This window comes from Gymnogyps californianus, chromosome 1 (genome assembly GCF_018139145.2).
Source record: "Gymnogyps californianus isolate 813 chromosome 1, ASM1813914v2, whole genome shotgun sequence".
NCBI classification, from domain to species: Eukaryota; Metazoa; Chordata; class Aves; order Accipitriformes; family Cathartidae; genus Gymnogyps; species Gymnogyps californianus.
The window spans coordinates 191376398-191404004 of record NC_059471.1 but is presented as its reverse complement, the minus strand read 5'-3'; the positions used below and the strand labels follow the sequence as shown (position 1 = coordinate 191404004).

Sequence of the window (27607 nt, the reverse complement as noted above, 5' to 3'; positions counted from 1 at the left end):
CTGAGGAACGCCACTCGTCACTGGTCTCCACTTGGACATCTAGCTAACATTAAGATAAAGAATCACTGAGTTTTTACTCTAAGTAATGTTACCACAGATGAAAATTACTTAAGAATAATACTGAAAGGGCATAGACTGTTACTCAAACTAGTAGCTGTGATAGAGAACTATGTAGAATTCCACTAAAATGCTATTGCTGTTAAACCTCTAGAGTATTAGCTGCTGTGTTGTTAGTAGAACGTTATTGCAGTAGTTAAGGTTTACAGAGTCATTCTCTTTAAACATTTACCAATTCTGATTCTCCTCCCAAGAACATTACTTTCCCAACATCAAAGCCCTTAAATATTTGCTGATTCAGCCTTTTCATCTGAAACAGAGGAAACTGAACCAGTTAAAATATTCTGGAATATTCTGGCACCATGTTTGAATAAAAATTTTTAGCCATGCATATATCAGTCCCACACGAGACAAAACATGAGGTATAGATAAAAATACAGAAGAAATTCAGACAACTAATGAAATCTATTTAATATCAGAAGTAATGAGAGAAGATTAAAAGTCAGCTGATGAATAAAAACAAGCTGAAGTCTAAATGCAAGTATGGCCAGCAAGGAGGGTGCCTGAAGACAGACGGAAAGTGTATTAAGGAAGTTCTATTATTCAGAGCAAAAACAGGTTCTTACAAGAATACTGTTATTTACTGCATCCAGTGACTGCTGTCCTTACTATTCACTGTATTTTTAACAGGTATGTTTAGTATAGGCTGACAGGCAAGTACATGGAGCTAGGCTACACACAGATTAGGTATTTATTTTAGAGTTGGCTTTCAGTGCTTGTTCTGATGCCCCTTGTGATACAGGAAATTATTCTGAGATGTTTTCCCAGCTTGAGCCATTCTATAATTGCCTCCTGCATGTAAAATGAGTACTGCATAGCAATGAGGAAAAGATGTTGGGAACTGCTCCTATGAGAGTAAGTAAAAACATAACATTTGGCAAGTATGGATGACAGCCAGGATTTACCATACTGTCAACCAAAATGAAGAGTCTGCTTAGCCGAAAAAGGAAGACAGACCTCAAGGTCACAAATGAACTGGAGCAAGAAGAATGTGAAAAAGAAGAGGGAGAGTCCACATCAACAATAACACCTGATTTACAGTTCCAAGCAAACACACAAGGAGAGATCACCTGCTATCACCAACTTCACGATCGGCATGTTCACATTTGAAACATCTATCAGGTACACTGGGTGCAAGGCTCTTCTGCACTGTGAGCTTTTGAAAGGGTTTTTTTTTGTAGTACTAGGGACTATCAGGTCTGTTACCGAAAGTGACCTTTTTAAAGAGAGGTGGCCTTTGAGCAAAGCAGCAGCATGCAGGTTGCATTTGAAGTGTCCGTTGTGACATTTTAAATTGTACATGAGATGGTGCAGAGAAAAGGGAAGGAAAAAAAAAAAAAACTGATCCCAAACTTTGAAACTTGAACGAGGACAAATAAATCGCAATTGTCAAATACTAAATCATCAGTAGTGTATTAAAAGTAAGGAATCTATAGAAAGTACCATCATCAGTTAGAAACAACTCTCTTGCACTGCATCGGGTCAATTGTAAAAAGTCACGCTCAGTTGTCTTTAGAGTTCAGCAGCTAGGGATATAAATTGTACTAGCAAGCCCATGTTCTGTAACACAGCTGAGCCAAACAAAGAATATTATGGAAGCTTGATCCTGGATATGGAGACTATAATGTTGAGGACTGGCAGACTCATATAAATACAAAGAAGCTAGATGACAATGCCATAAATTCTACTTTTCCTCTGCAGGTAGAAAGTGACACAAGAAATCTTCAGGCCAATGATCAGAAAACTAAAAACACTGAGAATAAAAGTTACAATTTTATAAGAACTGACATGGCTACAAAAATGTTCAATTATTACATCCAGTAAATGTTATATCTTCATTACCAAACTAATTTAAACAGACCTTTAGTATATGCAGGTAAATCCAAAATAAGCACATAAAGCTAAGCCTTTATATAGAGGTATGTATTACAGTTGACTCAATTTTAGCATCTTTTGTTCTAGGGAGGCTGTGTGAAAGGAAAGGTTTTTGCATTTCTGTCAAGTTTCCAGAACTGGAAGTTTCTTTCATGGGAGTTCATTTAAAATGTTCAGCTAGCTCTATACCAGCATTCCTCATTGTTAATAACCTGACTTTCATAATACTTTTATGCAAACAGGTTGTCATATTTTACAGACAAGCAACTAAAATCCAGAAAAAATAGCTGTTAAAAACGTCAGGAGTGCACAATTGAAATATGCAGGCCATGTTTTTTTTTTTTTAATAAGTGCAATTTTTATAGCACTTAGTATGTTCTAAGCACAGGTCTAGCTAATCTGCAAATTCCCAACATGGTTAAAGTTGCCTTACACATTGCATTGCACCAAAAAAAAAGAAAGAAAAAAAAAAGGAAAAAGGAAGAAAGGCTTCACAGTCACCTTCTGATTAAGATAAGTGAAATTTTTATTAAAATGAACTTCCCAAAAATTACACTTTTACGCTGTCACGGGTGCAAGGACTACTCTCACCATTCCATACTAGCACCTGCCTCTTCTCCAAGACCAGACTTTTTCTCTTCTGTTCTCTTTTGTTCAGTAGAAGACCAAACTCATTTGAGACTGGGGCAAGGTCTGCACTGAGTTCAAAGAGCAGTTTTGCCTGTGGATGAAATACCGAATGTTGTTCCTTATCTGTTCTTCAAAGAGTTTTGCGTGAACCTTGTGATGGATGAGACATTATTATCTGTCACTAGAAAGAAATCTAACCACAATTCCAAAATTGAAAGTAATACCCGTATATACCCAGGTGGGAGGGAGCAGGGTGAAAGTTTAGCTCATTATGCATGGCTGCTGTTCAACCTTCCCCACATAACTGTCACCACCATACACTTTGGCTATGTAACAGTGCATGTACGTACACGTAAGTAATGTAACTGACTGCTATTAGGTTAGGTGGCATTTTAAGAGTGTATTAATGATGACAGAAATTAAAGAGAGAAAACCTTCTTTTCCCTTGGATTTACACACATATGCCAGTCATAGATCTAGAGAGACAACTTCATACATAGCGCTGCTGCGTTACCTAACACCCCGCAAAACAGCTGAGCCACTAGTAAGCCATGTTGCATTCCCATATACTTATAACCGCAAGTTCTATTGGTTTCTTTTACCTGACGCTGTAACGTCATCACCAGCAGGGACCAGGCTACCCCCTTCACCTCACAAACTCGAGCTGCCTGGCCCAGGAACGGATGCTCAAGACCGGGTCGAGTTACAGCGCTGTGAGGAGCCCAGCTGCCCCCTCCCCTCCCCGCCGCGCCGAGGGCACCGGCGGCGGGGCACGACACACCCAGCACGCGACGGGCCGCTACGGCCCCCGCGAGCGCCGCGCGCGCCCGGCGCCGCCGAGCCCTCCTGCGCGGGAAAGCGGCCCGGCCGCCGCGGGCCACGTGACCTGTCGGCGCTGAGGCGACGCGCGCCGAGGCGGGCGCCATGGCCGCCGTGTCGTGGGGATCCCGCGTCGTGGCGGGGGGCGACGAGGATGGCGACAGCGACGAGGACGGCTGGGATATCGGCGTCGTGCGGCATGAGCCGCAGGTGGGGCTAAGCCTCTCCGCTCCCGGCGGCCTCGAGCTGGGGCCTGCGGCCGGGCGGTCGCAGGGTGGGGTAACGCGAGGGAGGTGGCGTCGGCCTGAAACCGCGGTGAGGGGAGCGAGGCTTGGTGGGTCTCACTGAGGAGGGTGGCCTCGGGAGGGGCTGCGGCTGGTGCTTCCTCTGTGATTATTTCCTAGCAGGGTAGTGGTGGTGTACCCTCAATCCAGGAGTAAATAAAACCTAAATTTGGGGGGTTTGTCTTCTTACATAAAACCTTGACGTTTATTTAAAGTGCTTTTCTCCCCCTTAATAACAGACCCTTGTCCCTATTTCAACACGAGAATAAATTTGAAAGTGACTGGAGGCCTATAAATCTTTTATATCTTAAAACTCTGAGACTGTTTCTTGCTATCATGAAGATTTAAGTGATTTTATTGCATCTAATAGGTGTGAGGCATCTGGTAGTGTGAGGTAGAGGGAGATTCTGCAAGGCTTTTTAGCCATTGGTTTGTCTCATGGCTTGAATTGGAAAATGGAAGGAACTGAATACTTGCGGTACTCTTGCTAAAGGTTATAGTCAGTTTTTCAGGGGCCTTGATCTTTAAATTGAGGTTCCTATCCAAAGATATGTATTATTTGGAAATTTTTGGCTGAGTAGAACAAAAACAGGGCTAAATTATTATATTGGCTGTTTCTCACCTTTGGTTTTCTAGACACGAGGCACTTACTAAAATCTTCACAAAAGTTGTTGGAAAGATAGACTACAATGTGCTGGGGAAAACTGTATAATTTTGAGTTCTCATGTTATGGCTTCAAAACTGATCATGAAGTACGACTTCTCTTCTTTCCTTACCCCCTTCTGTCTGCAAAGAAACTAATGAATAGTCCTCCACTTACGGGTGTATGTCAGTGTTTTGTATAATCTAGATAATGCCAGCAGCAATCTTGAGCTGCATCTGCAGCTTTAATAGAGAACAAATTTGTGATGCTTTTGAAAGGAACTTGAATGAGGCAACTGTCTGATGCATAAACTAGTCTTTTGGTCAGGGCATTTTTCAGCCAAATCATTTATGATGCAGCAACATGAATACCTCTGCCACCACAGGAGTAGGAGGAAAGAGGAACAGTAACCCTTTCCAGCAGTGGATTCATGCTGCATTAAGCCAGACAGCTAATCGTTGAGCTACATTTCCCCAAACTCTAACTTTTATGTCTGATAGATATATTTTTTAATGCTGTGCTTTGCAACATGTGAGATACACAAAAAAGGTACAGAAATGTGTTGCAATGCTTTTCTAGTGCCAAAAGATGAAAAAGAATCTTAATTGAAATCAAATACTATTAAGAAAAACTGAGAGCAGCGTAGGAGGATAGCAGTTCTGTTGAGACAGAAGATATTTACATTTTCAGAGAATGGAACCTTTCTGAAAAGTTAATTTTAAAACTTACATTTTACAGTAGACCCTAAGCGGTTCTACAGAGATGCAAGAAGGAAAGTTTTACCTTGCTCCTCCCCACCCCCCTTCTCCTCTTTGTCCTTACAGAGATTATTAGTGCTTTTATACTGAAATCAAGCTGTAGTTTTTACCTTGAAACAGTTACTAGGTTTTGACTTAACTTTTCTTTGCTTATCTAGCAGTTGGATCAAATGTTGCAGGCGGACAAGAATGAAGCGTTAAAGAAGGCTCTGTTTCGTGGCGATGTGTCATTAATTGAAGAACTCTTAAACTCCGGTGAGGAAAGGCAGTTATGAAGTTGAATATTTTTAATTGAACTTGGCAAGAATTCTAAAGCTTTGAAGTTTCTCTTTTCAAACTAATGTGTCGAGTGCATGTAGGAATATGTGAATGTTTCCAATACAAGATATAAACTCTTATTTTAAAGATGAAGTTACTTTTTCAGTGACTCAGCATGCGGTATTCCAGCAAATTCCTTCTAATTTATATTTCTTTTGTCATCAGGAGCCCTGAAAATTGAGAAAACTATAATGTGTGAACTATGAAATAAGGTGTTTCTTTCTTTTCAGATGGATCTTTAACCTGAAAATGCCAATTACAAACGCTGAATGTAAGGAGGTTTAAATTGAGAGTGAGAATTCAGTGGGTGGTCTTACTTTTTTATTGAAAGTTGCTGGGGGGTGGGCAAGAAGGAGAGGCTGGGTGTTTTTGTTTTAATGCTCCCCCAGTTTGGAAATTCTTTTTTTTTTTTTCCTCACAGCACTGTTAAGTTTCTGGTATGTGCCCTGTGTAATACTGCTGTCTTGGAAACATCAGCTGGACAAAGATTTTGTGATTCTGAAAGGTCTAATAGGGTTTATATGGCATTTGTCACTAAAAAGTAGTTTGTCTTAACACTAAAAGCCTTTCTCCCTGTTCTGTTACTCTGTATTTGTCTGTGTTTCTGTTATTCAGTGTTGGGAGGATTGGATCACTTATTGAAGCATCCAGGGCAATCAGAAACTGCATAGCTGAGTTGACCTGCCTAGTGGTAATTGTCAGGAAGTTCTGCTTCAGCAAGCAAGCAGAATATAGTAGCCAAGAGCTTGTTCTCTGAGGGAAATCTGTCTTATGGCTGGAAGAAAGTAGTTTCCTAGTTATCAGTGTTTTTTTCTGAGTTTTAAAACAATGGCATTACTTGCCCTTTTAGAAGAAGACTGTTTCTCACCACAGTGGGGGAATGGTTTTCTTTTTAAATTAAGTAAAAACTGTTGCACAGGCTGAAACACAGGTGTAATACTGAGTGAAATACATCTTCTGTCTTGCTTTGAGAAACTTTGTTCCTATTTATAGGTAGAGTTTTTAGTGATGTTTGTGCATCACATTGCTTAATTGTTTTGTTACAGCTGTCCATTTTTAATTGCTTGTATTTCAGTCAAACTGCAATAGTTCACTTTCCCTGTTGATGCCTGCTACATAATAAGCAGTTCTGTGCTGTTGGAAGATGATGGTAGGTATCTGTAAGAGCGTAAGGTCAGGCCAAAGATTCCTGTCGTCTAGCGTCCTGTCTGCTGAAATGCACAAGGCAGTATCACAAGCAAATCTATCATTTCCTGAAAATTTGATTAACAGTAAATTTTGACCCGTCCAGTAGTGTCCTGCAGAGCAGTAGAACACAATGCCTCTCTAACAGGGAGGTGTTTCTGAAGAAAGGTAACATTGTCCTTCAGAGGATCGGTGCTCAGTCAGATTAAATCTTTGCCTCCAAAGTTGCCTTTAGTGTGTGTTCAGTAGAGCTTGTAGGAGGCTCGCTACCAGCACTCGACCAAACTTGGGGTTTGTGTTGGAAGTGGATTTCCTAGCAACAGTTGGGCCATTCTTTCAGGTACGGAGAGAACATGTTGTCTTCTGGCTTGCTTAGCCATTGCTTTAAGAATCCTTGGTGCTGAGGCAGTTTTACAGAGCTCCTTTAGGAGATGGACAAGCACAATGTCTTCTCTTACCCCTCCTATAAAATGGCAACATACTAAGAACAAGTTTCTGAAGTACATTTCACAAAAAGTAATGCAAGCGAGTAGCATGTTCAAAGATGACTTGGACATTTTGGTCTGCTTTGGGAGTAAAATACTTACACCATATAATTCATATGTTCATTTTCCTCAAATGGAGTTAAAAGTTATGCCTCATGACAGTTTAGGATGATCGAAGATATAGCTACAGTCAAGTCCTCTTTCCTGTTTTCATTCAGCAGTCTGTTCCACTCCTATCTTTGCATGAGTGCTGGAGCTCATCTGATCTTTTGTGAGCCAGTTCAGGGAATTAAAGTAGTAGTAAACTGGGGCGGGGGGGGGGGGGGGGGGCAGTGTGAATAATTTTTCAGCCAGTTTAGGACTCTGAACCCTGAGTCAGATGAGAACCGTAGCTGGCCCAGCAGTGGGAGACACCAGCAGCTCTGATGTAACTCAGCTTTAAGGTATTGTGGAACCACAGCACAAAGTGCTGACAGACTCAAAAGAAATCAATACTTCTATTGGAGAGAAGTCTTCTAGAATCAAGCATTTTAGGACTTTTCCCTCAGATAAATTGGGTCTGAATGTGAATGGATTCTGATACTAAGAGCTGTTCTTAAACTAAATGAAAGTCTTTCAAGACCTCATTTTTTTGGTGTCAAACATGGAATTATTTAGCATAAAAAGCTGTATGTAGAGCTTGGTCATAGTTCTTCAGGCATTACCTTGTTAACCTTTTTGAATTTGAGGTTACATTTTTCTGTATAAAAAACACCTTTCTACCATAACTATTATTAGCCACAGTCAACAAAAATATCTGAAAGAGGTAACGGAGCAACTGTAGTAATCACAGAAAGAACATAGTTCTTCCTTTGCTGTTCTTTTGTTTCACCATTATTCACGTTTCATATAGTTTCTGCTGTAGAGCTCGTCTGGGGCCAGAACGTATTTCTGCCCATTTCCGGTTAAGAGGAGGATATTTAATCTGTAACTCAGATTGTAAGAAAGAATGTTGTATCTGCTTTGCCTCCTAGACATAATTTGTGAGGTTATGTGACTGAAAAGCTCCTCTGCTCATGCCCACAAAGGAACGCAGAGAAGTAACGGCAGGTGAGGGAGCCCAAATAATACACTGGCCCAGCTCTTCCCAGGCTCATCATGGAAGCCATCAGCTCATCACAGGCCCATCTCCACAAGCCCAGAGGAGCAGAGAGGCCCAAGGGCGGGCAGGAACCCAAATAACAGACTCAGAGGAAGGGCTCCCAGGGCTGTCACAGGGCCCTTGTGCCTGGGTGCCAGCGACTGTAGATACAGGCATGGGTGAAAGGATGTGCCAGCCACAGGAGTGGGACTGGGGGTCAGAGGCCCGTGTGTCTGTGATGCCAGCAGCTGGAGGAGAGAGATCTATCCCAAAGGGGAGCAGCATCAGACCATTGGTGCTGTCTGTGTTCACGAGCGCTCTGTCTGTCTGTATTGATCAGTGCGGCCGGTGGTGTATGTGTGTGCCTGCTGGGAGTACACACTCAGCATCGATACTGGTTGGACCTGGGGATGTGGAGCTGCGGCAGCCTCGCCTCTCTCTGGCTGTTGGATCTGACCTGATTTTTCACTAAAATTTTTTTTCTGGGCTTCACTGTTGCCTTATAGGACTTCTTAAGGGCCTGTCCTCGTTTCGACTGGAAACGCTGCTTACTTCAAGAACAGCTCATGTAATGAGAGAGTCTGAGTAGTAACCAAGGGGAGACATTTGTGGTTCAGTCAACAACTCTTATAACCATGCAGCCAAGAAGCAACATGACTGGTTCTATTTCAGTTGTCCTTTCTTTGTCTTCCTCTGGGACTCTAGCTGGTTTGCGTTGTGACTTTCACACGGCATGGTACTTCAAGGCAGTCACTGCAGAGATGGCAGCAGACCATGCAAGACAAACAAGCTGTAACACAGCTTTGACATTTCATTGCCAAAAAGACCATTCTACTTCTAGAACTTAGAAAAAGCACTAGCATCGTGGCAGATACTGTCTGCTATACGTGTAAAGAAAGCAGAAAGGAAAATACCTTCTCAAGAGTTTTAATAAGTCTCTATATGCCTGCCAAATAGATCTTTTGTCACTATTGTTCAGATATGTATTAAAATAAAAAGCACTAGATGGGAGCTCTAGTTACATGGACTGCTTTTCTTAAGTGGAAAAGGGACTTAAGGCTGTCAGAGTGCCAGCTTTCTGGTATTCCTTTCCTACTAGTGTTACTTCAGTGGGCTGTTGGATATCAGACTTTCTAAGTTCTTGAAGTGACTCGTCTACAAGGAAGTTCAGATGTGGCTGCTAAGGGACGCTTGCTGGCTCCCCTTGTAGAACTTGGCTGTGGGCTTCAATGAAATGTTTTGCGTACTGCAGACAAACTGGCGTGCTGTGACATTAAGGACTGCAGCTAGTACGTATGTGTTACTAAGAAGATTTGATCATAAATTCTGTGGCTTGCAGGTGTTAGAGGTGTTAGAATGCTTCAACATCTGGCTTTCATTGAATGTTACCTCTTTACTGATCGCTTCTACAACTCTGTTAAACAGTTGAAGAATCAACCCAAGGGCAGTGACCTGTTACTCCCTCAGCTTTACTGACTTTATGTTGCTACACTGAGCACATCTTTGACAAACTACCAAGGCAGGGAAAGTAAATACACATTTTGCATGAAAAAGTATGCATGTAGCTCGACTGTCACAAATGTCTTAGGACAGTTTTGGTTTTTTTCAGAGCTATCTCTTGTAAAGAAGTATTTTTGATTATCCATAATCACTGTTGGACTAATATGGAACCAGCTGATGGAAACTATTCTAGAGGAAGTAATATTTGAGGAAGGATTGAAGGAAAGGTGATTCTTCTCATTGCAAAAAATGTATAGAGATTTTTATTTGAAAGTTGTCAGATGAGTATCTCGGTCTGGTACTTGGTTCTTGGTGAATTTGGGAGGGCTGTCTGGCAAGCTTACTTCTAGCCACAAAGGCAGATGTGGCTATTATAAAGAGTAACAAACAAATCTGGTGATTGTGACTGAATCTTGCATAATCTTCTATTTCTTCTTTCTGTAGAGATAATATTTTGTTAATACTAAAAGCAAAACTGGTATCTGCTAGTTGACTGCCTTGCAAGGCAGAGAATAAAAGGAGCTGTGAAGCAGGAAAACCCTAGTCAATATGATCTTAACTGCCTGACAAGCAGTTTGCTTCCACAGCAGTCCACTTGGCTTGGCAAGAATCAAAATTTTTCATTTTGATTGAAGAAAGCTATTGCACCTGTGTGGAGAAAACAGAGATTCTGTGCGCTTCTCTGAAATTATTTTTGCAGCTAAATTTATTGCTTTGATTTTTTTTAAATGTAGCCTTTCTGTGGTACTTAACTTCTTGGATTGAGAACTGAGCTTCCTTGGTGTCAGTTCTAGCAGTTATTTTCTGGTATTCTAGATAAAGGTGTATTAAAAAAATGAAAATGGTATAAGAGACTTCTCTCCCTAGGACTAAACGCAAACAGTGTGTAATCTTTGTAATGATACATGTTGAGAGTAAGGTTTATAAAAAGCATGTTTATTGTGGTGCAGTTTTATGATTTTAGTATCTTAAATTTTGACAGGTATAAGCATAGAATCTAGCTTTCAGTTTGGATGGACTCCCCTGATGTGTGCTGCCAGTGTGGCTGACTTTGCGGTAGTGCGTCTTCTTCTGGACAGAGGTGCTAATGCATGTTTTGAAATAGGTAAGATGTGAATGAAGAATACTGGCCAGTAATGCTCAATACCAGACATTGTCCTATCCTTATTCTCTTTTTACATATATAGGGAAAAAATCAAAGTTCACAGTGGAACTGGGACCTAGTTTAGCTTTCACAGTTTTGAAGTAGAAGTAGCAGTTTTAAAGTAAAAATTGTGTTCTTGGAACTGATCTGGAATCAGTTGATGGGTTTTCTTGTTCTTTCTCTCTCATTCTGTCTTTCCGCCACCTCCCAATCCCCAAGTAGTTTTTTAAAAAGAGTGTTTGGAAATACTTGTTCGAGAATTCTACGATAGAGTTGTACAGTTAAAACTTCCTTTGTTTGATCCTGTTACGAAGTACGTACATGCAGAAACCAGCTAGAATCCCAAACAACAGGAACAGCTTTCCAGTTTGTGGGAAACTCATGTGGACTTCTCTAAAACTAGAGCACAATTTTTCTATTAAGTGAAAACCGTTCTTCACTGTGTTGCTAGATCACCTTTTTCTGCAAGCTTTCAGTGGAGCTTCTAAGTAATATCAGTTCCTCTGTCAGTTCTTATGGCTTAGTAATAACTTTTTCCTACTTAGTGGTTATTTTCCTTCTCTTTCATTGTATTGGAAGATTTATCGAAGTTCAAGAAAAAACATTGCAATACAGAAGAAACTGATGTGACACACAATACTGCCAAGTACATAAAAGCAGTGATCATATTTTCTGGTAACTTGCCGATATTTGTAACACTAGTAGACTGAAATGCAGATGGTACAAATCTGGCTCTGAAAATTTTCTTGAACTTCTTAGCAGCTGATCAGAGTATGAAATTAGAGTAGATTGCCTGCACCAAAAGCAATCATGCCTTTGAGTTACTGTCCTTGTAGCCAGCTTCAGAGAACTTCCATGTCGCTGCCTACAACTCATACCTGTTCCTTGTTTATGGCTGTAGAGAGCTATAAATGGGGTAGAAACTGCTATGGGCAGCAGTTTCAGCTGACCAGTTAACCAACATGCATGGCATTTTTTCAGTGTGTGACCAACTGTGTTTGCCCTGAGTGGCACCTTGCGAGGATCAGGTTTCTCGGCTTGTTTCCCTGTTAGTTTGCGTAGGGAAACAGCAGCTAGGGCATAGGCGCAGCAGAGTGCTGTCCAGCCAGGAACAGTCTTGCAGGTCATTGACTCAGGTCAGGCCACATCTGTTCAGTAAAGCTATGCCATGCTAAAGTGGTACTAAATGTCACCGGTCCTGCTGCTTTTTTTACATCAGCAGGCAATCACATAAGTGATCCTATACTAATTGTCCTGTAATGCTTATAATCCTATTAACAGCTATACTGTTAATCACCTTTTGTCACATTTCAGTCATTCTTTGCAAGTGGTTACTTAATTTTACCCTTTTTGGCAGTCCTGAAGAACAAGGAGCTAATGTAGCATTCACTATGTGATGGGATCAGCATGCAGCATCCTTGAGGAGTAAATTCACTGGCTCTTCTGGGGTTTTCAGCTAGGCTGAACATAAACTAATCTTTTTTGCAGTCTCTTATCAGTTTTTCTCTGCAAAAGACAAACCTCAGAATTCTAAGGTGTTTCTTCCCCTTCTTCTCTTCCTCACATGTATGAGCTATAGGTAGGCTAACAGAAATGAATTTCCTACTTTTTATCACTACATGAAATACTGAATGCAAATATAACTACAGGTTCCTCCTAAATATCATTCCCAGATTAACGGTGCTTATCCCTACCTTTGTTCAAAGTCCTGCCATCTTTCCGTTCATGTTGTTATTGATAACCAGGTTAACCACTTTGAGTAAAAATCTGTCACTGTATCAAGTAATTTACTGAAATGATAATTGCGTACTGTTCAGGAGTTTAAGTGACTCTCTGAAACTTCATTTTTCATTTAACATACTGATTTATGTGTATTAGAACTTCTACGTGAGGTAGTTGACAATTAAAAGATGGTATATTAAAAAACCAGATGAATTTAAATGCAAAACTAAGGTCTTTGGTTGGAGGGGTGGAGGACAAGAAGTGGTAAGAAATAAAGTAGAGCAGAGGAGGGTAAAGTATATAACAAACTTCTCATGTTTAAATGTAATAAAATCTGACCTCAGTTGAAGAATAAAGGTGTTAATGTATACATGGTCTTAAAATTTCTACAAGAGTTAGAAAATATGTTGTAACGCTTCATGGTATGGTCTGAAGTAGGTACAGCTAAAATTATACTTGTTAAAACAAATTGTTAAGGGCATGTTTGAACTTGTGAACAAGTTTGTGCAATAAGTAAAACGGGCAGTTATTCAGATGGCAGTCTTCTAATTGACTCTAGGGCCAACTAACTCACTAAGGTCCTTGAGGTGTGGTGTTTTGCATATCTCTCTAGGAGAACCATGGGAAAGGAGATCTCCCCTGTTCTGTGGGCAAACAGCAGTGGTGTACAATTCTGATTTGTGAGCAAAGGTGGCATGTAACAACCAGCTGGCTTCAGAGCTGGGGCAAATACGCTGGTTCCTCCTGATGAATCTTTATGGACTGTGTAGATGTTCTTTAAATCCACATCTAAAACCATACTTTTATGCACCATGGTAGTCTAGTGTAGTAAACTTACTTCCTTCTCCTTAAGCCCTATAATAAAGCCTTGTTACTTCAACTGTCCTTTGTATGGGCCTCTGTTCTCCCTAAAATTGATGTTGCTATGTGTTTATAATACATTTCATGCACTTTTTTTATTCATTGCAGTTAACTTCCTGTAAGCTGTTTCTTCCCTTGACTGTATTTTGGAGAGAGGTGGGGAGGAACAGGGAATGAATCTACTGGTGTGGAACAAGATTTGAGAAACAAGCATCTATATTTAAGCTCCTACTGGGTTTTTGGGGTACCTAAGAAGTATCCTAAACTTCAGTAGGAATAGATGCTTTACTACTGTCATTCACTCTCATCTTTCTGAGTATCTTCTCTTGTCAGATGCCTTTATCTTACCTGATAATTCTGGTGACTTTCACTGGAAGGAAAACAAGTTTCTTACCCTTTTCTAAATATCTTAGAGTATCAGAACCCAATTAACAACTTTAGCAAATGTATAGGCTTTTAAAGGAACTTCTGGATTAGCATGGTATTTACATATGTAATTCTCTAACTGCAAGTTTCAAAACAGATAAGTACACTGTGCTGATGGCAGCATGTACTGCGCATGCTTCAGAGGAAAACATCTTGAAGACTGTAGAACTGCTTCTGTCAAGGAATGCTGACCCTAACCTTACTTGCAGGTACCAAAAAAACCCATGTCTGTGAATACAGCATAAAATTTAATATTAATATACAGAGATATCTTTATAGACATAGCTGTTGTTGGTTAGGGCAATGTGTACTTCATTAGCTTTTTGTAACTTAGCTGCTGTCTGTATAAGGAACTATTAGTGTCCAGATATTTATTTCTCCTAGTACAGTCATTCATCTGAGTAAGTAAGACTATGATCAGTTTTATCAAATTTAAGTATGTTCCTCAGCTGAACAAGATATAAATGTAAGATAAAAACTAATCTTAATACTTCAGTTGACTGCAGTATAGGGGCAAGAAATACGTTCTCTGCCTTTCCCACGTCATATTGCCTCTTTTGTATAAGGATGTAAGTTAAATCAGTTAATTCTTTATTTAGATTCATGTCCTCCTTTTGAGCTTTTTGTGGGTATCTAGCTATATTCCTTTCACAGACAGCCTCCTATGGAAAAAGAAAACTGCTCTGTAAATAAAATACATTTATTCCAGTGTGATCTGGAATAATCCAGATTAAAAGGAGATTTAATCTCCTTTTAAAAACAAGTAACAGCTTGTTTCTTGAATTACCACTTTGTGTCTCAGCAGTCTGAAGCAGTGCATTGTGAGATGTCTGTAGTTGCATAGTCTGATGCAATGTTTCATTTTGCATCAAAAAGAAATTCTGGGCTGACCCAGGATAAACTGTCCTCCCTCTGCTGGAAAAAAAGATACTGTTTGGGTCAAATTGAAACTGCTTGTTTTTTGACTAACTGAAATTCATTTTTTATACCACAGCTCTTTCACCATATTGCCTGAGATATGTAGACTGTGTAGCCCTCTAAAAAGAACAGAATTGGAGGCCTGTTGGTTCTCATTAGTACAATTCAATTACTCTGGGCCCTGAACCTCGCTGTGAGCATAGTACTGATAGACAAGGAGGAAACATAGTTGTGAAGGGCCACTGATGTCTGGTACCAAATTTAAATGTCATTCATTTATTCTTATCAGAGAGGCTAAAAATTGTTCATGAAAGAAGAGAAAGCTACAGACTCTGCAATTATTACGTATTGTTGCTGTCAGATAGCTGGGTGTTAGGATAAACATCCTGCTTTAAAAAATGGGGGAAGTCTTTGCATTATTAAACTTTGTCCTTGGTGTTTGAAAATGTAAGCCAGAGTGCAAAACTGCAGGTTTACATTTCGAAAGGCCTTTGGCTAAACTTTGGGGGGAAAAAAAAAAAGTTTGGATTCTGACACAAGAGATGGGAATTTTAAGGGCAAAACTATTTATAAACTTAGAGTATGTTATGCATAGTTGGTCTTTACATACAAGTATTTATTTGCTATCTCTTTGTTTCCTAAGACCTTGTGCTAACATATGAGTTACGCTTGCATACATCAGATACAATGTCCAGTTGTGTTTTTTTCACTTATGCAATAGTAGTCTTTCTCAAATGAAAAGATAAATTAAGTGACAATCAGAAATGTCATATTTGTACCAAACAAAAGTAGAAGTTAGATGGCAAAGTCTGGATTTTTCAAAAATCTTCGTGCTGCCTTTATTCCTTTACAGTATTTGACATCTGTGCATACCACTCCATGATTAGAACTGCTCAGGCAGCAGCTGCTGCTTCTCGTGGGCTTCCCCTGTGTTCTGAAACAGGGGGATGAAACGCATCAAACCAGCTTCTGTGAAGATAAGGGATCAAAACAGACCCTCTATGTGGCAGTGCAGTCCCATTTCACCCATTTCAGTAGAGAAAGCAGGAGGGCATCAAAATTGTCAGTGAGTCGAGATTATTGTGTGAGTACTTCCTGGGTGATCAGCTTACCACAGGTGTTAAGAACTAAGGTTCACATTATTTGGCTGTCTCAGCACTTAAGAACCGGAATGATTTTAGGAAGCTTCTCTTTTGTCCACCAACAACTGGAATGTGTGTGAATGCAAAGCAGAATACTTAACTTTCATGTAAGGTAGAGTTTAGTATTTATGCTTTCTCTGTTGCACTGTCAGGGCAGCCAGTAGGCTTTTTTATTTCATGTCATCTGGAGGTGATACACAGAAACTTGCAATTTTTTTGTCTAATTCATGAAGTATGCATGGAGCAGGGAAGGACTAGTGAGAAATAAAGTGCTTTTTGAAATGCAGTCTAAGAAAGAAGGTGAGTTTAGGAGTGCGTAGATAGATGGTTTCTTTGCAATAGGATAGAGTACCAAGGAGAAGGTATTCAGTAGAGTAACTTCTGATATTTTTGCTAAATCAAAATTGGGAACTGAATACTGATGGCTGTAAAAACAGTTTTGTTGATGAGAAGGTAGTGTATCAAAGCATAAGTGTTAACTGAAGAGTTTTGAAAGACAAGAAGTAAGGTAATGGCTAGGTGAAATGAGAAGGCATTGTAAGACCTGCTCTGTATAGCCTTTGTAGAGCTACTATGGCCTGAATGCTTCATTTAAGTGAATGCTACCTTGAGAAATTTGTTCTGCGTATCTTGTATCTTTCACCTCCCTCTTGCTCCAAAATTTAAATTATATACTTTATCCTTTTGCAAGGCCTGGAAATATTTAAGCAGTCTTTTTTTTAAAACCTCTTTTAACCTGCAGTGCTTTCTTAAAGGTACACTGGTTTTATTCATGTTAAGCTGTGATTTCGTTTTAGGCAGAAGGAAAAGGCATGACCAACTGATAACTAAATTACTGCTGCTAGGATTACATGTCATAGGTTGTTTAGTAAATATGGATTTTAGTGATGACATCCTCCAAGTTCTTGTTTACATAGAGTAAAAGAAACCTAATGGCTTTGCGGGTAAGGAGAGTGTTTTGAGTTGATGTTTCATGCTAATAGCTCTTTGTTAGAAGAAGGTACAAATAGGTGAATGACTGAAACCTCCTTTATTTTGACATAAGCTCTTCATCTCTTGTTCTGTATGGGATATGTGGAGGATTGATTTTGTTTGTGTGGCTTTTTTTCCCTCACTCTTAAGATTTCTGGCACAATTGAGTCCTGGTCAATGACCAAGCCTGTCTTCAGTGTTTCGTCTCTAAAATGGTTATGAATTTTGTGTATGTTTAAAGGAAAGTCTTCGGAAAGTCTTCAGAAAGTCTTTGATTTTTTTTTTTTCTTTTTTTAAGGTGAGTATTGCAAGAACTAGACCTTTGTCTGTCTTTTGTCATTGTACAGATTAAAAGTTGAGCTTGAAGCATACTGTCGTGTACATGAATGCACATACATGAAAATATAATCACTGCTCAGGTCTGGTATTAAGTTGCCTACATATGTTCACTTATGCTTACATTCGGAGCAGTTTTGAGGAGTATCAAAAATGGTTTCATGATGAAAGTTTTCGTCTATTTTGCCCTCTTGAGAAGATGATAAAGGAAGGGGGAAATTTTCATCGCAGTATTGCCTGGTTCACAAGGTAGGTCTCTCTTCAGGTTACATAGTCAGAATAAAGCAATTGTGTAACACCTCAGTTTTAGCAAGATATTTATTGCTACTGATAAGATAGTAAGTCTGCACTGCCACATAATAATTTCAAAGACCTTGACATTATCATTGTGTGATAGTTAACCATGCCAAATGACACACAGTACATTTCAGTAAAGGTAGATAGCCTGGGAAAAGTTAATGCACTACAGTGCATTTTATGGCTGGGGCAAGAAAATGAGGGAAATTAATACTGATGGAGTCAAGATCCTTGATCCACCTTAGAGCGAAAAACACCTTGTGATGTTATGCTCTATTATACTTCTTGCCTTTCAGAGAGTTTTTTATTCTACCACTATGAACTCAGGACAGAAAGACTTATTTTATTATGTTGGTCAAACATCAGGACAGAGGGACTAAATATAAAAAAATCAGATGCAAAATTACATTTACCAGAGTACTGTGTTCATCTGGGCTATGTCCATACATCTCTTCCGTCGTCTTATCCGAGTTAGGGAGAAGTCAAAAGCATGGTAAATGTGCAAGTTCTGTGAGTTTGGAAGAGCGGCTTTTGAACGTAAGTGTTGAGTCTTGTTCACCAGATCTTTTGGTAGGGGGAAGGAGTCTAGACACCGAAATAGATGATTGTACTTTTCCCAGCTAGTATTGACTGTACGGTGGTACCGACAGGCTTACAACAGTTGATCACAGTTTCTGGGCAGAGGTATAAAATACACGGGGACAGTAGCAACATTAGATGCTATTTTTAACAGAGGCATTCTGACAAGGTACTGTGGTGTCTTGGAACATCACCTGAGCAGCCTTCGTGTAAAACAGAAACAAAACTGGCACTGAAATCCATTAGCGTTATATCAGCAACATTCTATCCAGAGTATATTAAACTTCCTATTATCGCCACTAGCTTACCCTGATCATGGGTTATTTGCATAGAATTGGTTTGGGTTTTTTACATGGCAGAGAATTGCCCTTCCATTAGGAAGGTGGAGCAGATTTCACATGTATATGCTGAATTTCTTGACTGCAGACTTTACCCCCACTTTGAAAGTAAAGTTAAGAACAGTCTGAGAAGTTTCTGATTATGTGGATAACTCATTTGTTTTTCTACTTTACGTCAAAGTGTGCATGTTAGCTAAACCAGCTTGCTTGTAAAAATGTGGTGCAGTAAGGATGCAGGAGGACAGGGCAGGATAATTGGGAATGTCATAGCATTAGAGTTCTGTCATCCCCATTGCTAATTTTTATGCTAATCCCTTTAATAATCACATCCCTTGCATTTTTCTAGTCATATGAAGATAACTTTGTAGCTGTCTACCTTCCCACTTCTGTGTGCTGTAGAACTTACACAGATGCCTTTTTTTAATTTTAAAACAATCATGTAAACAGAGTTCAGAAGCAGAAAGGTGCAAGAACTGGCCATCTGAAATGAAGCCTAAAACTAGGGAACCTGAAACTAAGCTGTCACCTTTTCCAGCCCAGCCTTCTTAGTAGAGCTGTATGTTCCATTCTCCTAACAAGTTCTGCTTCAAGAAGGCAGAGAACTCTCCTACCTTGCTCCAGCAGATAGTGCGTGGAAAAAGTATCTTGCAGCTCACAGTACACTGAAGTATGTTCTTCCAATACTACTTCTGGTATAGGTTTCCCACCTCATCCCTTAAAACCCCAATAAGCCAGAAAGTGGGCAAATAGCTTTCCTTCTGTTGCTGTGGTCACACTGTTACTGCTTCATTTCTCAGTTCCAGGCTTAATGTACAGCACTGGAGTGGTGAAACTGGCTCCAAAAGCTTCTGAAGATGGTTCCTGGTTATCTGAAGCAGTGTTCAGTTTGCGGATCAGTAGACTAAAATATTAGTGTCTTGTAGCATCATTTCCTTGCTTTGGGATCTCAATAAGAAAAGGTTGAGACTGAACTCATAAAGTTAAATTGTTTTCTACCTGCTGTATTTTTTTCTGATGTTAGTGATACACTGGTCTAGTTAATAAACATATATCCAGTTATGAGACTTTACATACAGCTTATACTTCTCAAGATCACCAACCTGAAATACTGGATTTTCTATAGATATCTCCCCGATGGAAGGAAACCTGTGTCTAGATGCAAGACATCTTCTCTTCCTCTCTTCCCTCTTACGAAATTTTCCAGGAAGATGAACTTTGTCTTGCTTGAGAGCATGATCCGAAACATAAGAATGTGTGTTTGTCAGGTGTGGTGAATTCTGCACCATAGATTCAGCATAGTGGTAACACACAGGTACTCGGGACATTTTTCAGTGAGATAGCTAACTATCACTTTATCACTTGGTTTTATTGTGGCTCGTGGTTATCCACAGTAGGAGGCTCAAAGTGGTAGCTTGTAGGGCTGTTCCACTCAGCTTGATCTCTTGTGATTATGTTTTGCCCCATTTTTTTGACAGGATGAAGATGAAGTGAGCCTATAAGAACCTCTGGTTGTGTCTTTGTGTAGATGTCACATAGAAAGTTTTGGATGGCCCTGAAAACTGAAAAACCATTTGGTTTTGTCTTTTTCTCCAGCCTTAACATAAAAGCAGAGAGACCTAAAGATAAAAACAAACAAACAAAACCCCCTTCATTTGCATGAGACCAGTGAAGAATTCCTTGCTTTTTATTTAGGTGCTGCATAGCTGGAAGCAAACATGGTTGGAGCAGACATCATGCTTAATATAAATTGCTGATATGCCTTTTAAGATTTTATTTATTTACTGACTATGACTTGAGTATCATGTTCAATATGGGCAAATGTCGTGTGGCAAATTGTGCCATACAAAAGGACTTCACCGGTATTTGGCGAGGAGGGTCATCTGCAAGCCACATTGCTGAAATGCAAACGTCTGCACGGTTCCTCAAAATGACAAAAGGATTCTTCAGATCTTTTATCTGGATGGTTATCACTACACCTTCTATGTACATTTTTAGATTGCAGTAAGATGTACCAATACATTTAATTTCTCTTCAACTTTAGCAAGAAACAGTGGATTTGGCATCTTAAAGCTTGCTGTTATATTTGTGGGGGTTAGTTGCAGGGTTAGGAAAACAAGATTTGTTTTCCCTAATGCTCTAGTCTCCCTCTTGTGGACGTACATGTAAATGGACCTTGGTTTCTGAGGTGGTGGCTATGCAGCTTGTCCCCAAGACATTAAACGGTACCCCCTCATATATAGTGCTGCGTAAATGCAATTGCAAATTTATACAGCACTATATATGTTTCTGTCCTGAAACAGCTTGTAGCCTTTGAAATGAAAACTCGAACATTAAAAGGGAATACTTGAAGTACTAATTGCGTATTCATTTTGGTGGACCTTTTAAATGTCATGTTTATTGGATTTTACTTAAAAATGGAGACATTTTTTCAGTGGCTTTAATGTCATGGAGTTGTTGCCTTGATTTCAGATACCATGTCTGCAGTACTGTACGGCTGTAACCACTACATGATGTTCTTTGGAGAAAAGACTTTGGTAGCCTCTGGACTTCTGTTCAGTATTTTTCCTTTGAAAAAGCAGAAGGTAATTGTGAGGTAGTAGCAGTGTGCAAGTTCCCCCCCCCCCCCCCCCAAAAAAAAAAAAAAGGTTGAGAGCAGAAGAAATGAAAATGAAAACAGGCATGAATGGACTGATTTTGCAGTCAGATGTAAATACTTCAAAGGTGATAGCATGGAAAGGCTGTCAAAGGCTACCTGCCACTGAATAGAAATAAGTGTGGGAGTTGAGTGTCCGCATTGGGCAAGCAAGTTTGATTTCTGTTGCTACAAATTATTAGGTTGTAATCAACTTCTGTTCATTCTTTAAAATATGGGTATATGTCTATATATAGATATCTATGTCTTGCGATCTCATCAGTTAGTTGTTAAGTTACAGGGGCAAATTGTAGAGTCTTTCTCTATTTTTATAGTAATCTTTATAGACTCACAAGGTAATTCAGGTCAGAAGGGACCTCAGGAGGTCTCTAGTCCAACTTCTTCCTTAAAGCCACCTCTGCTATGACGTTGGACTAGGTGGCCATCTGGTCTCAAAACCCACCAAAGATGGAGACTACAAAACTTCTCTGAGCCACTAGTTCCACTGATTGACTGTGCCCCATAGTAAAAATGTCTCCTTATAGTCAGTCAGAACTTCTGCTTTTGCAGTGTTGATGGACTAAATTGAATTAGTTAGACTGATGCAAGTCTTTTCATTTCATTACCACGTTCCTTTCTCTTACTGACTGTGTCTTGAAGGCCTGGTTACCTTTCATTTCGCTTATCTCCAAGTAATTGACTTTTTTTCCTTGCTCTTTCAAATTTGTAATATGACTGGATTTTTTTTCAGTGCACTTTTAACTGTGTTTGCATAAGACAAAATACTGTCCTTTTGTGAATGAGCAATAACAAGGAAAGATGAGCAAAGCCTTAGTTCTAGCAATACTCTGGAAGGAGGCAGAAAGTCTGTATCTTAGGACAGCTGCTTCGGTATACATGTGCTTTTTGGGGTCCCTCTAGTGGTCGGTATTGAACTTACTATTGAGGAACACAATATTGGAAAGAGCAATCCTTCCCTCACGTATATTCTAACAAGATAGAATAATCTTTTGACAGCAGATTTTTGACATAGAGCTGTACGTTAAAAGCAATACATGATAGTTTTTCAGGAAAAAATATTGCATTTTAAGATACAATAAATTTTAATTGAACATCAGTAGTAAAATATTTTAGCTTAGATCTGATTACTTCGTAGCGACCGGAAACTCCACATCTTTGTCCTCCAATACTGCATTTTGTTTAATTCTGCAATCTTATTCCACCAAAGAATAAGTGTTAGACATCTGGAAAGATACTTTTCTAACAGAAGCTTTAGAGCAATATTTTTTTCTTTCAAAATATTCAGAGCAGTTCACAATAGCTTCATCTTATAAGCATCTCAATAGAAGCATAAGCTCAATAGACTATTGTCATCATGGTTTTGGGATATAAAAAAAAACAATAATGGGAAAGGTGGTGTCTGGAAGTACTCAATTCAGCAATTGTAAGAAATAGTAATATATGTAGGAGAGAAAGCGTCAACGCGTACACTTCTGGGAACAGAAAACAAAAATGGAATAAAGGACAAAAATATTTTGATGTGCATTTAGTTTTAGTGCTTGAAAAGTTAAGATTTTCAGTATAGTATTTGTGTGTAATTCTCTGAAGACTCCTCTCAGGCATACTCGGGGAGGAGTCTGAATGTTGGTAACACGTGTGCACCCTATGCTATTGCACTGCACCTGTGCACACCGGCAAGAGTTGCGTGACCTGTCATTCTTTTGCTTACATTGTTTTTACCAGAGAGGGTTTTGCAAGTGTATACATAGTTGTTGTTCTTAATATTCTTCCTTTTAAACATTCAGTTGTGATTTACAACTTGCCCTCCATAAAACTGCATATTTCTTTTCAGAACTTTGGATTTAAATTAAACTGTATGTAGAATTCATCACTTAAGCTGTGTCTTTTAAAAATAATTTTTGAAGTAAAAAATGAAAGTCTCTGCCCCCCCCCCTTTTTTTTTTAATTCGGGGAAAAAAATGGGTGATTTGCTGATATCCTCTGCTTTTAGTAGGGTGAAAACTGTGATCTGCAGTTATGCCCATACCCTTCTCATTAAGCTGGTCTGTGTGCTAAATGAGAGGCCTGCTGCTGGGTCTGTGGTAGCAGCAGGAGGGATGGTCTTTAAAAACTGGTTTTGTGTAGTTCAGAACCAAACCAGAAATGGTTTAGTCACCAAGCTACCATGTTTCATAGCTGGGACATGTTAAGGTTGGTTGTGTGTTAATGTGCTACTTGAATTTGGAGGTGATAAAACATTGATTTTTTTTTTTTTTTTTTTTTTTTAACTTTTTCTCCCAGAAGTACTGTAGGTCTGTATTCTAAACTCCTGGAAGAGACTTGTTTAGTTTCCTCTAAGTTTCCTTCTTGTGGAGGACACAACAAACTTCTTGACTTCATTTCACTCAGAAAATAAATGTGAACTCTTAAAATATTTAAAAATGGCTAACTGGACATAAATGAGTGGCTGAATCTGTACGTTCTGTTAAGTTGACCCTTGTGCTGAAGCATGAATGTGGTGTCTTGGGCTTTCATCCTCTGCTTAGTTCTTCTACAGAACAGAAAATCTTTACAGAATTGAGGTGCTCTACTTGATAATGCAGTTGGATTTTGATATCTTGAAATAATTTTTTTCACCTGTCACCTTTTCTTTCAGGAGACAAATGACTCCACTGATGTATGCAGCTAGAAAAGGCTGTCCTCAGGTTGTTGCTCTTCTTGTCGCTCACGGATCGCACATAAACGCCCAAGATGAAAATGGATATTCAGTAAGTGATTTACTTCTGTGTGTTGTCATTAATGATAAAAATTTTAAAAAGCAAGAACCCACAAACTTGTTTCTAAGTACAGCTTTCTCAGAAATACTCATTGGCATATTCTTCTGCTTTAACACCACTTTGAGATTCTTTTGCATTAATTGTCTTTGTCTCCAGATTCTGCCACGTAAGAACTTATGAAGGTTGCATTATTGATTGAACCTCTGTTCTTTTTTGTTCCATATGTAAACTTGGTAAAATGAAGTTGTTCTTTGCAGGCATTAATATGGGCAGCACAGCATGGACATAAAAGTGTAATTTTTAAGTTGCTTGAGCTGGGGGCTGACAAAAATCTACAGACTAAGGATGAGAAAACAGCGGCAGATCTAGCAAAAATCAATAAACATTCAGAGGTATTTCATTTCTCTTTGAAATGCAAATTCTGTGTTTTGCCTCAAAAATCTGTTCATTAATTGTATAATTTTCTGTAGAAGTCTTACTTTAATAAATAAATTATAGCAGCTAGTTGAATACTTGTGCTATTAGATCTATATAGACTATTTTCTGTTATAGCCCAACTTTTCACAGGGCTTTAAATGCTATATAGTAATGCGTTGGGAACATTTATTTGGGGGGGCATGGTGTTCAGAATGCTTGACTTCAGATTTAGAATACAGAACAAGGGATTATTCATGTTAGTAATGTTGATATGAGAAGTAGAAAAATAATGTGTTGCTTTTTTCCTGTCTGCCAAAGTGTATGAGAGAATGAGGATATCAAACTAATTTGCAGTGTATAGTTTCTGATTGAATTTGGAAGTGAAAAGGCTAAAGCTAAAAAGGGGGGAGTTAGTACTGGCCATCTTCAAAATCCATTCTCGGGAGGGAAGAAGGTGTAAAATAGTGTAAACTGGTCATCAGTTCATTGGAAGAGCAGCCACTAATTATCAGTGTAGAGAGCGAGCTGCTGAAGACAACATATATTCTCCTAAAATAAATCTGTTTACTGCTGTTACCAGATGATGCATGGTGGATCAATCAGACCAGATTTCTGTGTATTTTGCTTTGAGTTGCTCTTACCAATGATGTGGCTTTTTGCAGTGGCTCTTCAAAAATATATAATTCACTCTAGTGAATTGTAATTCACTTTACAGCTTCTTTTTCTTTCTTTTTTTTTTTTTTTCTTGCCAGATTCCAGGGCTAGGCAGGAGCAAAAATGATAACTATGCACAAAGCTGTCAGTGTAGGCTAGCAAGATCAGTGTCTGAGGCTCAGTGATCTGTTAGCTCAGGTTACTGAAAGGAGCTACAAATGCTTTCTGCCTTTGATAAATGACTTGTTCAGCAGGCTATGGCCATATAATCTTATAACACGACTTTCTCGACATGGAGGGAATACAGGCTCCTCACACTTGAGGGGTGGGTCTTGCCTCTTGACCTGTGAAGCGCTAACTTTCACACAGTTACTGCAAAGTCTTGCAGATGGTATTGAGATATTTAATGGTCATGAGCTTCTTCCAGCTTGGGGGTCTGCTTTTCAGGCTGTTGACAACCCAAGGGGCTGTCATATAGACTATGTCTGCAGCAACTGTGTCTGGGAGGGGAGATATTTTCTTACGTATTGTACTGGGTTTGGCTGGGATGGAGTTATTTTTCTTCCTAACAGCCTGTATGGTGCTGTTTTAGGTTTGTGAACAAAACGGTGTTGATAACACACCAATATTTTAGCTATTGCTGAGCAGTGCTTGTGTAGCATCAAGGCCTTCTCTGTTTCTCACTCTGCCCCCCACCTCCAGTAAGTACGCTGGGAGTGAGCAAGAGGTTGGGAGGGGGCACAGCCAGGACAGCTGACCCCAACTGACCCAAGGGATACTCCATACCATATAACGTCATGCTCAGCAATAAAATTGTGGGGGTAGTTTTTCTGAAGTAGCCATTGCTTGGAGACTGGCTGGGTATTGGTCTGCTGGTGGGAGGTGGTGAGTGACTGCCTTTGCATCACTTAGGTTTTTGGGGTTTTTTTCCCTTCACTTATTAAACTGTATGTATCTCAACCCATTAATTTCTTCTCACTTTTACCCTTCTGATTCTCCCCCATCCTGCTGGGGGAGAGTGAGCGAGCGACTGGGTAGGGGCTTATTTGCCAGCCAGGATCAACCCACCACACATACATATATGTGTATATGTATATAAAACTGACTAGTCACCTGAATTTCAGGAAAGTGTTTCACCATTCTTTAGGTTTACTGAGGTTCTACTTGTTTCACTGAATTTTCTAGTAACTATCTCAAAACTCACACAGGGGCAATTCAGTTTCTGGAATCCGTCACTGATGCATAGTGATGTCTGGCAGAAAGCTTGCTTCTTTAATCAGTTGAAAGAATCCCTGTCTGTCATATATAGTTAACTTAGATTGTCAGTTGTAAATTGCTAAATGTTGGGTCCATATATGCACTGGAAATGGAGACATTAAAATAGTCGTATGCCTCGTGCTCTTTAGACAACTTATTGCCTTGAGTACGTAGAACTCTTGTCTACAAACCACAAAAATGAGTATGTTTGTGTATTGCTGCTTCTGTAGTGACAGATGCTAACTTTTTTAGACTACATTATATATACTGTTTTGCTCTGTGTCAGTTCATCGTTGTGCTGGAATTTGATTAGTTCAGAAATGCTCTTGATAAACTCTGTGGGCTTAGTCTTAACTCCTCATTGTAGTTGTATGCTTTAGAGAAGAAGTGGCAGATGTTTCATGTTCCCCGTAAGTAGTAATTTGTGATAGAACTCTTTGTAGTCTTACTCGTGTGTATTTCTTTATGCATTTTGAGTTTGAATAATAATTAATTCATTTTGGCTCTTCCAGATATATAGTTTACTCTCGTTGGCTGCAAATCACTTGCAAGGGAGATACCATGAAACGATTAAGCAAGAGGCTATCTACAAATTTCTGACAGCTGTCCCTGACCACAAAGCTGGGTAAATACAGTCATAGTGTAATTTTAGCTTATAAACATTCCTAAGAGATTGTATTTGTTCATATCAAAGATTAAGTTGTACTGATATATTGTGTATTGTTTGGGGCACTACCAAGAGTCCACAGTAAGTATATTAATGTACTATTAATTTTTCAAGATTGCAAAGTTCCTTTGCAGTATAAACAAAGAGCATGCTATAGATCTTTCCTTCCTCTCACTTGGTATAAAGTATAGTAGAGCCAGTGTCCAATGTCACTTTAGTTCATTTCAGCTCTGTTAAATTTGTATGCTCCCCTGTTGGATACTCCTTGTTGTGTGGTTATCTTCATTTGATGTTAAATTTTTGATGTTTTCACTGAATGCCTGTTTTCAGCTTCATGCCACCAGGAAGAGCTATGCCCTTTTCTTTTTTTCTGCATATATGAGAGGCAAAATCAAATGTAAACACCAGTTAAGCCCTAGAACTTTTTGCATAGCATGCCCCTTACTCTGAAGCCTGCAGGTGTCCTATGACTGAAATCAGCCCCTGCTTCAGCAGCTTCGAAGACCTCTGATATGATTTTGTCCCAGAACATGTTGGCTGAGAAGTCCTCAACAAACCATCCACTTGCCTCCTTGAGCCTGAGCTGCATGGACTTGAGAAGACAACTTCCAGTGCCCATAGTCTGTTCTGGTTAGTCAGATTGGTTCTTTATGTGCCTGCTCAGCCAGGTCGTGCTGAATTTGAAATGCCCTAGTTTTGTATCATTAGGCTGATGGCAGTTGACTAGGTAGCAG

At 39.4% G+C, this 27607-nt stretch overlaps 1 protein-coding gene across 3 annotated transcripts in view; it reads left to right on the top strand.

The window, feature by feature from the left end:
• Positions 1-3514: 3514 nt before the first annotated feature.
• The window catches only part of ASZ1 (ankyrin repeat, SAM and basic leucine zipper domain containing 1), a 43042-nt gene continuing 18949 nt past the window's right edge, over positions 3515-27607 (top strand). For 2 of the 3 annotated variants that reach the window (XM_050906785.1, XM_050906778.1), the window contains exons 1-7: positions 3515-3651; positions 5285-5381; positions 10717-10839; positions 13985-14096; positions 23758-23869; positions 24136-24270; positions 26719-26831. In XM_050906785.1, coding sequence (XP_050762742.1) covers positions 3547-3651; positions 5285-5381; positions 10717-10839; positions 13985-14096; positions 23758-23869; positions 24136-24270; positions 26719-26831 — 797 coding nt within the window. In that variant the 5' untranslated portion in view covers positions 3515-3546. The remainder of the gene's footprint in view (positions 3652-5284; positions 5382-10716; positions 10840-13984; positions 14097-23757; positions 23870-24135; positions 24271-26718; positions 26832-27607) is intronic. The other variant, XM_050906793.1, reaches the window with a different exon arrangement.